The sequence below is a fragment of the Callorhinchus milii genome, unplaced genomic scaffold (genome assembly GCF_018977255.1).
Source record: "Callorhinchus milii isolate IMCB2004 unplaced genomic scaffold, IMCB_Cmil_1.0 Scaffold4, whole genome shotgun sequence".
In the NCBI taxonomy this organism is placed as follows: Eukaryota; Metazoa; Chordata; class Chondrichthyes; order Chimaeriformes; family Callorhinchidae; genus Callorhinchus; species Callorhinchus milii.
In genome coordinates this window covers 80,338,234-80,352,843 of record NW_024704745.1, presented here as the reverse complement: position 1 = coordinate 80,352,843, position 14,610 = coordinate 80,338,234, and the positions used below count along the sequence as shown (strand labels likewise).

Below are 14,610 nucleotides of genomic sequence, written 5' to 3'. Positions count from 1 at the left end.
AAAGTGTGTTTGACTGTGTGTTTTGTGGGCAAACAGGGCAGCAATTTGCTTACAGAAATAATAATCCTTGCATTTGATACAGCACCTCATCACGTCTTTGAGACGTCTCAAAGTGCTTTACAGAATATGCTCTATAGTGTAGTGATAATGGCCAAGACACTGGAAGAAACTTCCTTCTCTATTAACTCCCTTCTCTATTTACTCTGTTGATGTAAAGTTTCAGAGCATCCAGAGTTTGGCAAACTGTTGAATTCAGTCTTAACTTTTAGCCAATTCTGTGTAATTCTTGCTCAAAAACAGCCTCAAAGTTAAGACTGTATTTATGATTTGAAAGGTTTCACATCTGAAATGCTACATTAATAATGCAAATATCATCCAAAGCATTTTGCCTCTTTTTCTTTAGACTTTAATGATCATTTCTTGATTCCATCTTCTGGAGGGTCTCTGGAATGGAGTCCAGAGAGACAGAATGGTGGAAAGGGAGAGGACATGAAGCATTGCCAAGCACGGTGGGCTCCGGCCTGCTCCGTGTCCCATGCCCGGTCCGTCCCAACATCGGCGGTCGGGCCTTCAGCCTCTCTGCCATCCCACTTTGGAACTCCATCCCACAATCCCTTCGCCTCGCTCCCTCCTTCGCCTCCTTCAGGGCCCTCTCAAGACCCTCCTCTTTGACCATGCCTTTGGTCACCCTTCTACCCTTACCCTCCCTGCCCTCCACCTCTCCTGATGTCAACCCCCAGCTCGGGTCCGAATCCTTGACTGTCCAGCGCCTTGGGACGTCCTCTCGACTTGAAAAGTGCTGTGTATGTGTCATTTGTTGTTGCTGAAATGACTGGTTTGGTAGGGTTGCAGGAGGTCAAAGATTTAGTTGGGTCGAGGCCGTGGTGGAATTTTAATGTGAGGTGTGAGGATGTTTAATTTGATCTGCGTGAGGGGAGTGGGACAATGAATCCAGCGAGGATGGAGGTGATAGGCTCATGGAGCCTAGTGTGGGAGAGGTCATGGGCTAAAAGAATAGAAAGAAATATGATTTTTATAGTACCTTATCACTGAATCTCCTCTTTACAGGAATGAAACTCAATCCATGACTATTTGAAGGACGTTGCTGTGCGCAATTGTCTACCGCGTTTCACTTACAAAACACACAGTCAATCAACTTTATAGAATATTCTGTGAAGCTGTTTGAGACACCTCAATTACGTTATAAGGCGCTATATCAAATGTAAGGATTATTATCATTAAATTATTATTAGTCAAGTATAGTGATTGTTTTTGTAGGTGAATAGTATCATAGGCTATTTGCCGTCTGTTGGAGCAAGAAGATGATAAAGAAGAAATAAATGGCGGAGAGGGTAATGCCTAACAGCGACTGGGGGGAAATATTGAAGGGTTGAGTAATCTCCACTTGGAATACCAGTCTGGATATCAGTACTGACAGACACCTGGCAGCAGGCTGCCTCAGAACACAGTGCAACACTGATTAACTGTGAATCAATAGAATCATTCACTGGGGAACTTGATGATCATCTGAGACGTCAGGGGTTTTGAGGGACGACTGGAAAGTGCTAGAAGCAGCGACACAAGCGCGATGGGCTGAATGGTCTCACTCTGCTGAAAATTTCCATGTCCAACGAGAGGATTTAAAAGGGAGATAAATTAGAAATCGCTCTGGTCCCTTGACCAATTTTCCTGTAGGAAAACAATTGGCATCCTGGATGTCTATCAGCAACAGAAATACACAGACACCATCAACAGCTGTTTTTCTCCTAAATGGGAAGAATGAGGCAGTCCTCTCACTTTTAGAACATAGGAACATAAGAATTTGCTGGCAAAAGAAGAGCAAGGTCCATCCAGTTTGCCCTCCACCATCCTGGCCATTGCAAGACATGTCGTGTCCGAAACTACACACTGTATCCCCAGATATTATTTCCTAACATAAATCTATCTCATTTGTTCTTGAAACAAATGACACTTTCTGCTTCCATCGTTTGTGGCGCGGTTTACCACTTGCTCACTGAAGTTGTGTTTCCGCTGATTTATTCTGAATTTACCCCCTAGTTTTGAGAGCGCAGGCTGGCCACACTCTCACTTACTAGCAACCACATGACTTAATCATGGTTTTGCAGAACAGGAAGGAGCCTTGAGAAGTCTCTAAACCCACTTACAGATTATCACGACCGGGATGAGTCCATCACTGCTATTTGAGTTGGGTCTGGAGGGTATAATTAGGCTGGAATTGCAGACTGGTAACCTTTGGAGTAGCAGCTTCTATCAGCGGAGTGTTGTGGCACAGCATCAAGATGAGAGCTTGGTTAATACAAGTTGACATCATAATAATAATCCTGACATTTGATACAAAGCCTTTCATGCCAGAAGGCCTTCTCAATGCTTCACAGGAATTACTGTAAAGTATGCTATGTAGGCGAATCAACTGGTGGAACCATCGCCGATGGGAAAGGACGTGTGTCCGACCTGTGAACAGGAAACGATGGCAATGCTGAGCTGTGTTGCTCACCGGGAAGCTGGCAGGGAATTCCTGGTACCTGCCATCCACCTAGTGAGACTCAAACCTGCTCTGGTCAGATGTCAACCAACCAACCAGTGACTGTCCTCCTTGGGGGGGAGGTAGCGGGGTCTCATGTCGGAATGGAGTAGCAACGGAATGTTGGTCGAGCTCGGGAGTATTCCAGGGCACTGCCGATGACAGCTCAGCCAGTGTGGCTCATCAACACCACTTGGAAGAGTAGATTAGTCACTAGGGACAGGGAATCCTCCTACTCGGCTCCTGTCAAACCTGCAACCAAAGCCTTAACAGGTAGGGTGGTCCTAGCTGGACAAGTAGTGGAAAAGCTTGGCCAGAGAGCGATATCAATGACAATCTATGTGGTTTTAGCTGGTTGGACTCCAGCAGTTACCTCTTCAAGCCTCGGCTCTTGCCAACTTATGCCTAATATTTACCGGAATTAGGCAAACGGGATGTGTCCCTCCAGGGAGAGAGAGAGAAAAAGAGAGAGAGCGCATTCCATTCCAACAATGTATCTCTGGGATTGCCATGTGTAGGTGGGATCATGTGGAGTCCTGTAGCTCAGTGGTTAGAGCACTCGCTTTGCAAGTGAGAGACCTGAGTTCAATTCCAGGCAGAGGGCGAAACCTTGGGCAAGTTTCCTTACTCCACACAGAGCCTAATAATAATCCCTCCAAAACCAAAAACAATAATAAATTGGTCATTTTCAATCTACAACTGTTTGTGGGACATTGCTGTGCGCAATTGGCTGCCGCGTTCGCCCACAAATATACAGTCAATTCACTTTACAGTGTGTTCTGTGAAGCGCTTTGGGACGTCCCCCGACGTGAAAAGCGCTATATCAAATGCAAGGATTATTATTATTATTATCATGGAATTTTCAGTTTGGTTTGGAAACTCTAAAACACGATGATGGTTTGGAGACTCTAAAGCATGTGTCAGACACCCGGTTGACCGAAAAAAGACCATTCTCAAAGCCAAAAGCCCCCAAATCCTATTCTCCACCACCTTCTGCACACCCCTCTCAAGCACCCTCAAACCTCACTTCAGATGCCAAGCTTGAAGAGGACCCGGATTTCATTATCTCTAAGATTAGCATTATCCCCTTGGCTGCCTCTCCTCCTCTCCAGGTCTACTACAGGCTCATTCCATTACAGCCCCCACCCTGCACCCCTTTGCCTTCATCTTTCCCTCCTCCCTTTCTCCCACCATCACCCACATGAAGCCCAGCACTTGTTGTCCCAATCCCCCCTCCCCTCTCAGTTGCTATATGAGTTCAAAGTCCCGACGTGGCGGCTTGAACCCACAATCTTCTGTCTCTGAGACGAGAGCACTACTGACTGAATCAGGCTATGAGAGAAGATGCTGTTTTATTTACATACACTTACCTACCCTCTGTTCATTACAGAAAATGAATAGATGTGGGGCATCCAAATGCTAGATTTATTTATTAACCTCACTATATTTTCTGTTATGTTGCAATAATACCATCATAAATATTTCAATTTTTTCCCATCACTAATGTAGCTTTTTGTTTTTTATATTATCAAATAATTTTTCTTCCATCGTCCGGTCTCTTTGTAACCATTCAATCTGTCTGTTCAGGTGGACGTTAAAGATCCTGAGGCCCCATTCAAAAAGTGGAGTGAGTTTGTCCTGGTGTGCTGGCCGACAATCAGTCACTCACTCACTTCATGACTGTTGCTGTCCACAAATTGTCTGCTGACACAGTCACTACACTTTACAGTGAAGTCTAAAGCGCTTGGAGACGTCCTCTCGATGTGAAAGGCTCTGTGTTATATAGAAGAATTATTAATAATCTTATCAAGAGACAGGACACTGGCAGTGATCTGTTCGGCTAGGAATCTGGCCGACATACCATCTCCATGCTTGTGTAGCTAATCTCTCCGGTTCTTGCCAAGAACAAAGCCTGTACTGTATGCCGCCTGCATATATTTGCCGCAACAAATAATGACGATGATTATGGGTCATTAGCTTGGCTTCTTCGCAAATGAAGAGTTTTAATTGCCTCCAGTTTCAGGGAATTAGTCAAACCATTGCCTACACCTATAGCACTTGAGCGACGATCAGTCCGTCCCATACACCCAGTCAGTGACATCATAGAAGTCAATTAGGCCTTTGACTGCCAGCTTGTCAAGGACATTCTATGCGCTGTCTCGATATAAAAGGCTGCTGAAAAGCCCTGATAATGCCATTTTGTATAGTCTTTAAGCTTACTTACAAAAGTCGAACCGTATCTCAGTTGAGCCTTTTTTTCAGTGCTTTTCACGAGCAGTGAGAGTGTTATAGAGTACAGGTTTATACCATAGAAGGGGCTAGTCTGTCAGCATCAAAGGCCATTGGCAGGGGCTGCTTTAATTCTGACGGGGGTATTGTGGAGGCACGGAGATGTTAATGGAGATGGACTGTCCATGGCCACCACAAAGGGCGACTGAGAAGAGCTTTCTGTCACAGAAATATTAGCTTATGTAAAACCCATAATTGAGACGCATTTTGTACAGGGAAACGAGCTGTGCAGCCAGCGAGGTTAAACGGGGGCTGAACTCTGGCTGAATAGAATACAGGCCCACTGAGAACATTACCAGAAAGGAAGAGATTGCTTTACTTCTTTATAACCAAACACATTAAAAATATTTCAAGGAGGATTACGAAATGACAAGAAAACAAGAGTGCAATTGTTATCTGTCTTTTATTCTCTGCTCACGACCACAGCAAATCAATTTTTTCTCCAGAAAATGCAGCGAGCAGACTTTGGCTATACTTACCAATGTCTAGAAAGTACAGAGAAACGCACTTTCCCGTATCAATTTTTTTCTCGATCAGAGCAACTCCCTGCACACAGTTTTACTTTTCAAGAAGTCATTTATCAATATCTGCAATGTAATTACAAGACGATGCATTAAGTTGTCATTTTGTGGTCTGCTGGTCAGCTTCCTCGGAGCGGGAGAGAGGAGAAGAAAAAATGCTGATGGGGAAGATCAAGGAATAATAATAATCTTTACATTTAATATAGCGCCTTATCATGCCGTTGAGATGTCTCAAAGTGCTTCACAAGGTATACTGTAAAGTGAATTGACTGTATATTTTATAATAATAATAATTTTGTGGGCAAAATGTGTCAGCCAATTGTGCACAGCGTCCCATCAATTTTTTTTCTTTTTGAGGGATTATTATCCCTGGAAAATGATCTGCCAATTGACTAACAATCAGGTTCCTACTTACTGCTGGTAAACAGAGGGTGTGGAGTAAGGAAACATGCCTTACATTTTGTCCTGCCTGGGAATCAAAGCAAGGTCCTCTCGCTTGCAAGGCGAGGGCTCTAACCACTGAGCTACGGGAACAAATTGTGTGTTTGTTAAAGGGAATGTCTATTTCTTGCCCTCAGTGCCTGGTGTTTGAAGATTCCCCCAGCGGAGTGGAAAGTGCAGTGAAAGCAGGAATGCAGGTCGTCATGATCCCAGATAAGCAGCTGAGCTCTCAACTTACAAAGAACGCCACATTGGTGCTCAACTCAATGGAGGACTTCCAGCCAGAGATGTTTGGCTTACCTCCTTATGAGTAGACAGTGGATCCTACAGACACAGGGGTAGGATATGCCATTTTCCTCATGGATGAGAAATTCCCATCTCGCGAGCAACATCAAGCCCTGTACGGTTCTGTTTTTTAAGCCTCCCCCACTCTCCCCGCAACCCCCTAAAAAAATAAAAGCTCACGTATTAGCTTCACATTTGACTTGTGTTTTGAGCAGTTGAAATCGAATGTTGCAGTTGTTGTGATATCTTGTGATATGGTGCCATCAACAGTATTTTCAGTATAAGATTATATTACTCAGTTTGTAATAAGTCTCCCCTGTTACGTTTTGCTGCATGTGTTTTACACTTGTTCGAACAGATTAATTTAGCTTCGGGCTGAGTTGAGTGGAAATTTCTATCATGTAATTTAGCCAAAACAAGGGATATTTATATGGAGCTGGTTTGGGGGATGGACACTCCATACCCTGGGGTTGAGCACTGACCGTCCATTATTCTGTATCAGGAGGTCCACACTTGGCTGGAAGCCCTATTTGAGAAACGTGCTTGGGTCACATCAGCAATATCTTAGTGTTTCCCTTCCAGAAACATGAAATCACATTTACGGGTTATGGAGGGAGCGAGTGGGCTGGATGAAATCATTCAGCCATCCTGTTCTGGTATGAACTCTGAGAAATTGGGAGGATTTGTAGTTTGTCTTGTATCTGATAGTTTGGTGCTGTAATACTCAAATATTATTTTGAGTTCTATCATAAACACTAGGAGTAGCGATTATTTTGCTATGTTCTTATCGTGGGAACAATTATCTAATGGAAGGCAATGTGATATATTTTTTAATCTCCCTGAAAAATCCATGGGGATTGTTTGAATGAGTGGTAGTCTGTTCACATTTTACAACACCTCAAAGACTGGGGAAAACGGGTTGATAGGTGTATTGATAGAATATATTTGACACAGGCAATGCTGATTCAATGAAACTTGTTAACTCCAATACCCAATGTTAATACACCATGTATGTGAATGGAATCACATTCCTGTTACAATAAAAACATTCCTATTTGAAGCAAAACTTCAAGCTCAAATAGTTGAGCCCATCAGGAGAATCGGAGGATACTTCACACACAAGCACAAAGCCACTCTGCACAGCTTAATTAAAGTTGTGAAACAATGGCTGGCCGAGTGTGCAAACTGCATTTTATTTGACTGTTCTTGTGATATTTCTGAGGAATTAAATGATAAAGTTTGCTTTGAAAAGTTTAGACAAAGCGGTTTATTGTGGGTTATTTCTTCTGTTTGTACACTGTTGGGCTGACTTTCAGTCACTGCAGTGATTCTCTGTTGTCAAACCAAATCTTCAAATTAAAAATAGTTACCAACATCCATTTTGTGTGGTCGCTCCTGTTAGATTTACTTATTATTACCTTCCAAGGCTGATGTCAGTCACACTGCAGTGCTGTGGGGGTACACATTGTCAGAGGTACTATTCTTTGGATGAGGCATTTAAATCGAGACCCGCCTATGCCTGTTCAATATCCCGAGGCGCTATTTGAAAAGAGGAGGGAATTTCTCTCCCCTCTCTCCTGGTGTCCTGGCCGACAATCCCTCAGATAAAATTGGTCATTCGCTTTGTGGCTGTTTGTGGGGACTTTGCTGTGTGAAAATTGATTGAGATGTTGGCCTACAAAATACACAGTTACCACACTTTACAATACATTCTATGAGCGCTTTGAAACTGCTCAACGATGTGATAAGGTGCTATATCAAATGCAAAGATTATTATAAATTACAGTAAAAGCGCTTTCAGACGTTTCGGCGATGTGATGAAGCTCTGTATCAAATGCAAGGATTATCTTTATGACACATTCATTCCAATTTGGTCGCAGCAACAGGCTCGACATTGCTTTGTGTGGCGGGCAAATAAGCTCGGGTTTGCAAAGCAAAACCTTTTTCATATTAGTCACTTTGGATTACTGTGAATGCAGCGTCTTCCTTAGCCTTCGAATTACTTTTTCATTTTGACGTTGAGAATGTTACTGCTTGGCGTTGAGCATTGTTTACTGTACCATAACAGGAGCTTTCCTCCTTTCTCCATTCATCAGCCTGTCAGTCACTAATGTTCAATCAGCCACCTTCAAAGGCAGTGATGTTCTTGACGGTGGTACTTTGTTGTGGCAAATAATTTCACAACTCAGATCTTTTATTTTTTCCCATATAGTATGTCGCCATAATATTTATTTAGTTTCATTAGTTGGGATGATTTCCAGCGCTCACCAGCTGCGCCCTCAGTCTTGTAGCCAGTGTTTCCTCAGTCCCCTATCAATTTGGGTGTCAGCCTGGCACGGTTGGACTCGCTCTGGGTTCTCTTTTTATGGTGGAAGCCTGTAGTGTAGTGGTTACAGCAATTGCATCGCAAGTGAGAGGACCCAGGTTCGCTTCCCGGACAGGGCAAAACCTTAGGCAAGTTTCCTTTCTCCACACACCTTTGTTTACAGGCAGTCAGTAGGGACCCGGTTGTTAGTCGATTGGCGGATTGCTATCCAGGGGTAACAATCCCTTAAAATAAATGTGTTCACTGATTCCATGACTGCTTTCTCTTTGACCGAGCCTTCAGCTCCCCTCTCGACTCTCTTCCCCCTCCTCGCTCCCTCCATCCCTCCCCTCACCCTGACCATTTCCCCCTCCTCGCTCCCTCCCTTCCCTCCCCTCACCCTGACCATTTCCCCCCTCCTCGCTCCCTCCCTTCCCTCCCCATCACCCTGACCATTTCCCCCTCCTCCCTTCCCTCCCCTCACCCTGACCATTTCCCCCCTGCTCGGGTTATGACCCAACTGTGCAGCGCCTTGGGACGTCCTCCTGACATGAAAGGCGCTTTATAAATGGAATCTTGTTGTTGTTGTTGCTTGTGAGATACTGCTGAGCACAATTAGCTGCCGTGTTTCGCCTTTGAAAAGTTTTGAGATGTCTCAAAGGCGTGATATTGCGCTATATCAAATACAAGGATTATTATTATCGAATTGCAAATGGGGTGGTGAGTTGTTGGGGGGGAGGAATGGGGACAACAACACCTTTGCAAAAGCACTTAACAGATTGGAAATGCCGGCATCCATCTCTGAGATTCCCAGACATGTATTATCAATTCAAACGTGGCCCTGGGGAAGCTTACAATAAATATTTTATAAATTACAGTGATGAATATTTCACAAGTGCGGCAGAACCGAACAACAAAGCTTTTGTTAAAAAAAAGAAATGTTGTCATTTAGAAGCTTGTTCCTGTGCAGTGTGGGGGGAGCTCTGCATTGTCAGAGGTGCTGTCCTTTGGGTTAAGCAGATAAACTGATTGTTTTTGCCCATTCGGGTGTCTGACACACACAGAAACTTTATTGTTGCTTATGAGTCTCCAAACCCAAACTGAGAATTCCATAAATCCCACCGACACATGGAAATCCCAGAGATAGATTGTTGGAATCAAATACACTCTCTCTCTCTCGCCCTGGAGGGATGACCCCTCCTTACCTAATTCCGGAGAGTATTAGGTGCAGGTTGGCAAGAGCCAAGGCTTGGGGGGCCCCAGAGTGTGTGTTGGGGTAAGTGCTGGTGACTAACCGGCTAAACCACAGAGATTGACTATTGATATCGCTGATTGCTGGTCAGGCAATGAAGAGAGACTGTATTTTGTGGAAGAAACACTGCAGTCACATTTTTTTACATAAATTCTGTTTCCAGGTCCTACCTCTCACACCGCCTCCACTTCGTCGTGGCAAACGGCTTCTCCTCCAGCCCCCGCACTGTCTCGTGTGGTGTTCCTCAGGGCTCTGTCCTCGGTCCCCTCCTCTTCACCCTCTACATGCTCCCCCTTGGTGATGTCATCCTCAGACATGAGGTAAATTTCCACATGTATGTGATGACACCCAACTCTATCTCTCTGCCTCCACCCTGAACTCCAGGACTACTGGTGTCCTGACCGACTGCCTGTCCGACATCAAGTCCTGGAAGAGGGACGACTTTCTCCAACTCAACATCAGCAAAACCGAAGCCCTCCTGATTGGCTCCGGGCCCCGACACCTGACTGTTCAGCGCTTTGGGACGTCCTCCCGACGTGAAAGGGGCTCTATGATTGTAATTTTGTTGTTGTTATTGTTGTTCCACATATTGTGTCAGGCGTCCGGTTGACCAACAAAAATCACAAGAAGAAACTCCCTTCTTATTGAATAGCCATGAGGGATCTTTAATGTCCACCTGAACAGACACAAACTGGGCCACAGTTTAACGTCTCATCCGAAAGATGGCGCCTCCGACAAATATTTGCAACGGGATGGATGAGGTACTGGGGGGTGGGGGGGTGATGTGAGTTTGGTTCAGGTTGATGACACGCTGTTGAGTGGCTGTAAATGAGGTGAAATTGAGTCAAACCCATGAAATTGAACGAGTACTTTATAATTCGATTGAACTTCAAGCTGCTTCATTACAGAGCGGCAACACGATGTGGGTGAGACGAAACCGCAAGCTCTGGTAGTTTTCAACCACCTCCCTTGTTGTGGTCCCCCTAACTCCCACACTCGTTCCTTTTGCTCACCCACACCAAACTCCGCTGTCCTCGCCAGGCTCCCCTACCTCCCAATCTGGATTGATTTTCTGATCCTCGCACTCATTTTCAAATCCATTCATGCCCTGGCACCTCCCTAACGCTCCGATCTGCTTACCCTAGCTACCTTCTGACCCGCAGACCACAGCACGACTGGCACAGCAAGGAGGCAGTGCAAGGTCACCAGGCGCTATGGGGAAAACAAAGGCAAGACTTATTTTATTCTTCCTGACAAAACTGATCATGTAATGCTCCTGGGACATACACCAGCTGATTGTGAGTTGCAAACATTATGCTGCGTGAGGTTATCAATAGTAATGGGATCAGACAAGCCAGGTATTGAGGATAACACATAACATGCAGAGTTATAAGGCCCGACTACATGGCAACATCTCTGTAAATCACTCGAGTGGTTTCTGTTAACATTCAACCCCTTAATGTATTCCTGTGGCCCTGGAACACGTTCCAAATTGTGTTACTCTGCCTAATATATCAAATCACAGATTACTTGCAGCACAAAAGGAGGCCATTCGGTCTGTTGTGTCTGTGCAGCTGCTCACATTTAATCCCACTGCCTCCATCACCCTCTCCCACACCCACCCACCTTGCCAACTCCCATACTCTACCTACGCTGGCGTCCGATGCAGTGCTGGGGGAGTGCTGGGTTGACCTCGGCACCGTCCTTCGGATGAGTCGTTAAACCGAGGTCCCCGTCTGTGGCCGGTGCCGGTGGATGTTAAAGATCCCTCAGCGCTGTTGGAAAAGAGAAATTGAACGAATACTTTATAATTTGATTGAACTTCAAGCTGCTTCATTGCAGAGTGGCAACACGATGTGGGTGAGAAGAAACCACAAGCTCTGATAGTTTTCAACCACCTTCTTTGTTGTGGTTCCCCTAATCCCTCACTCGTCTCTCCCGGTGTCCTGGCCGACAATCTCCCGGATATGGATTCCTGTAGCTCAGTGGTTGATGCACTCGCCTCGCAAATGAGAGGACCTGGGTTCGATTCCCGGGCAGAGCACTCGCTCGCTCGCTCTCTCGCTCACTCCTCGCTCGCTCACTCACTCACTCACTCACTCCACGCGCCTCTGTTTACCAACAGTAAGTAGGAACGTGATTGTTAGTCGATTGACGGATCACTTTCTGAAAATACTCCATTCAAAAAAATAATAGTGTAGTCAATCAATCCACGGCTGTTTGTGGGGACGCTTTTGTGCGCAATTGGCTGCTGCGATTCTCCCACAAAGTATACAGTCAATTCACTTTACAGTATATGCTGTGAAGAACTTAATGCCATGACGTAGTGTTGGGAGCACGATGGCAGGAGCCAAGCAAGCTTCTTGCATTTGCGAGAAGTGTCTGGCAAGCCTCCCGCTGCTAGATTAATACCTGGGCTCGAGGAGTTTAACTGACGAGAGGAGAGGCCTGGTGTTATATTCCTGAGAGCATAAAACACTGACATTTATACAGAGGCCATCATGTAGGGCGATGTCTTGGATCTCTTTACAAGTGCAGGATTGAGCCAAGGAGGGAGGCAACGGAGAGGTGGACAAAGAAGTAGATTTTCAGATGGAATTTAAAGACGGATAGCAAGTGGGTGATAGTGAGGTCTTACAGGGAGGGAGTCCCAAAGAGTGTAAGTTATACTGTTGTGTTTCACACACACTGGCAGTTAAGTAACAATAATAACAATAATCCTTGCATTTGATATATCGCCTTATGGTCTTGAGACATCTCAAAGTGCTTCACAGGGCTATGAGGTGGATCGCCTGTATATTTTGTGGATAAAACATGGTCAATTGCATTAGACGTGTCTCACAAACTAGTCATGTATTGAGTGACCAAATTGTTATTATTTTTTTAAACGATTATTTATTCCGGAAAGCGATCCACCAATTGACTAACAACTAGGTTCCTACTTACTGCAACAACAACATCTTGCATTTACCCAGCACGCCTCACGCAGGATAGCGTCCCAGGGCACTTGACAGTGGCAGAGCATGATTCTGTGCCGGGGGAGGGGGAAGGTGACTGTACGACGGTTGAAGAGAAAGGTCTCCAGGCGCGATGTGAAGATGGGGAAGGAGGGGCTGAGGCGGAGGGATAGAGGGAGAGAGTGCCAGAATTTCAGGACATAGTGACTGAAAGCACAGCTACCAATGGTGGAGCGGAGGGGACGAGGGACAAGCAGGAGGCCGGAGCCAGCCAAGCGGAGGCAACGGGTTGTGGGATCGTGTGAGCAGGTCGAGGATATCGAAAGGGATGCAATTAAGAATTGACACCCACATCACCCCAAGGACTGGGTGATCTGCTTGTTAAAATCATAAATAATAATAATAATCCTTGCATTTGATACAGCGCTTGATCATTGCTGAGTTGTCTCAAAGCACTTCACAGAGTATACTGTAAAGTGTAGTGGCTGTGTAATTTGTGGGCGAAACACGTCAACCAATTACCCACAGCAGTGACCCACAAACATTTTTTTGAAGGGATTAGTACAGTGAGAGAGAAACTCCCTTCTCTTTTCCAATAGCCTCGCGGGATCTTTAACAAAAATATTAAAAGTAATAACAAATTGTATTTATATAGTAATAATAATCCTCGCGTTTGATGCAGAGTTCTGTCGCAACAACAAATGACATTTACACAACATCTCTCATGTTGGGAGGACGTCCCGAGGCACTGGACAGTCAGGGATTTGGAAAGTTACCCCAGAAAGTGATCTGCCAATTGCACTTTGCCAACGTGATGTCAGGGGCACAGAATTACACTTGTTCAGTGACATCAGCGGTTGCTACATTATAAGGAAGTGATGAGCCTGAGGACTGGGGGTCGATTCCTCCACAAACCACAGGTTAATGCGATTTCTGAACCATTCTGTTTGCTTTGAGATTATATCAAATTGGTAAATGGATTTGACTGAAGTCGCAAACCCTTAATGGGATGAGAAATGGTTCCCATTAGCCATTGGTACATGGAACACATTGGTTCCCTTTAAGCCTTAGACATACGTCAGCCTTTCTTTTCTCTTTCTCTCCCCTTCTGGTGAGCAGTTTGGATAATACTGTGTTACATTACAACAACAAGGTTATCCATTCTTCTGAATCACAAGAGATTGCTCCCTGATTTCATCCTTCAAAACAACACAAACCATTGTTCACAACATTGAGACTTTCTTAAATGAGTCCCAGTGTCCAAGCCTCGATATCCTTCCTGCACCCACCCTCCCCTTCCCCAACTGCTCTCCACCATCATCACACCCTCTTCTGGTCATTAATTACCCTCTGGTTAAAGAACTATATTAAAGTTGTTGCAGTGTAGCCGTTAGAGCCCTCGCATCGCAAGTGAGAGGACCCGGGTTTGATTCCCGGGCAGAGCAAACCTTAGGCAAGTTTCCTTACTCCACACTGTTTACCAGCAGTCAGTCGGAACCCGAGTGCTCTTTTGCTCCACAACCTTGACATAAGTGTCAGCCCGGCTCAGTCTCTCTCTCTCTCTCTCTCACCTCTGAGGTAGGAGGTTGTGGGTTTAAGCCCCACGTCAGGACCTGGAATCACACAGTCTAAGTTGAGGCTCCGGGCAGCGCTGGGGGGTTGTATTGTGGGAGGTGCCGTCCTTGGGATGAGATGACAACAACAACAAATTGCATTTATATAGTCTCTCATGTCGGGACGTCCCAAAATGTTAAACAGAGGTCCCGTCTGTACCTGTTCAGGTGGTCGTTACAGATCCCGCGGGGCTATTGGAAAAGAGAAGGGAGTTTCTCTCCCTCTCTCTCTCTCTCTCTCTCTTTCTCTCTCCCGGTGTCCTGGACAACAATCCCCCAAAGAAAAGTGTTCGCTCACTTTCATGGCTGTTTGTAGGGATATTTATTATTATTATTTCTGCGCTCAAATCAGTTGCCGTGTTTGCATACAAAATACCCAGTCACTGCACTTTATCATAATAATAA

The 14,610-nt window shown here is 45.2% G+C and overlaps 1 protein-coding gene across 1 annotated transcript in view; it reads left to right on the top strand.

Moving 5' to 3' along the window:
- Nucleotides 1-7,453, top strand: part of LOC103189014 (pseudouridine 5'-phosphatase) — a 66,363-nt gene extending 58,910 nt beyond the window's left edge. Inside the window, exon 4 of the mRNA XM_007909252.2 lies at nt 5,931-7,453. Within this exon, the coding sequence (XP_007907443.1) occupies nt 5,931-6,107 (177 nt within the window). The 3' untranslated portion in view covers nt 6,108-7,453. The remainder of the gene's footprint in view (nt 1-5,930) is intronic.
- The last annotated feature ends 7,157 nt before the right edge of the window (nt 7,454-14,610 follow it).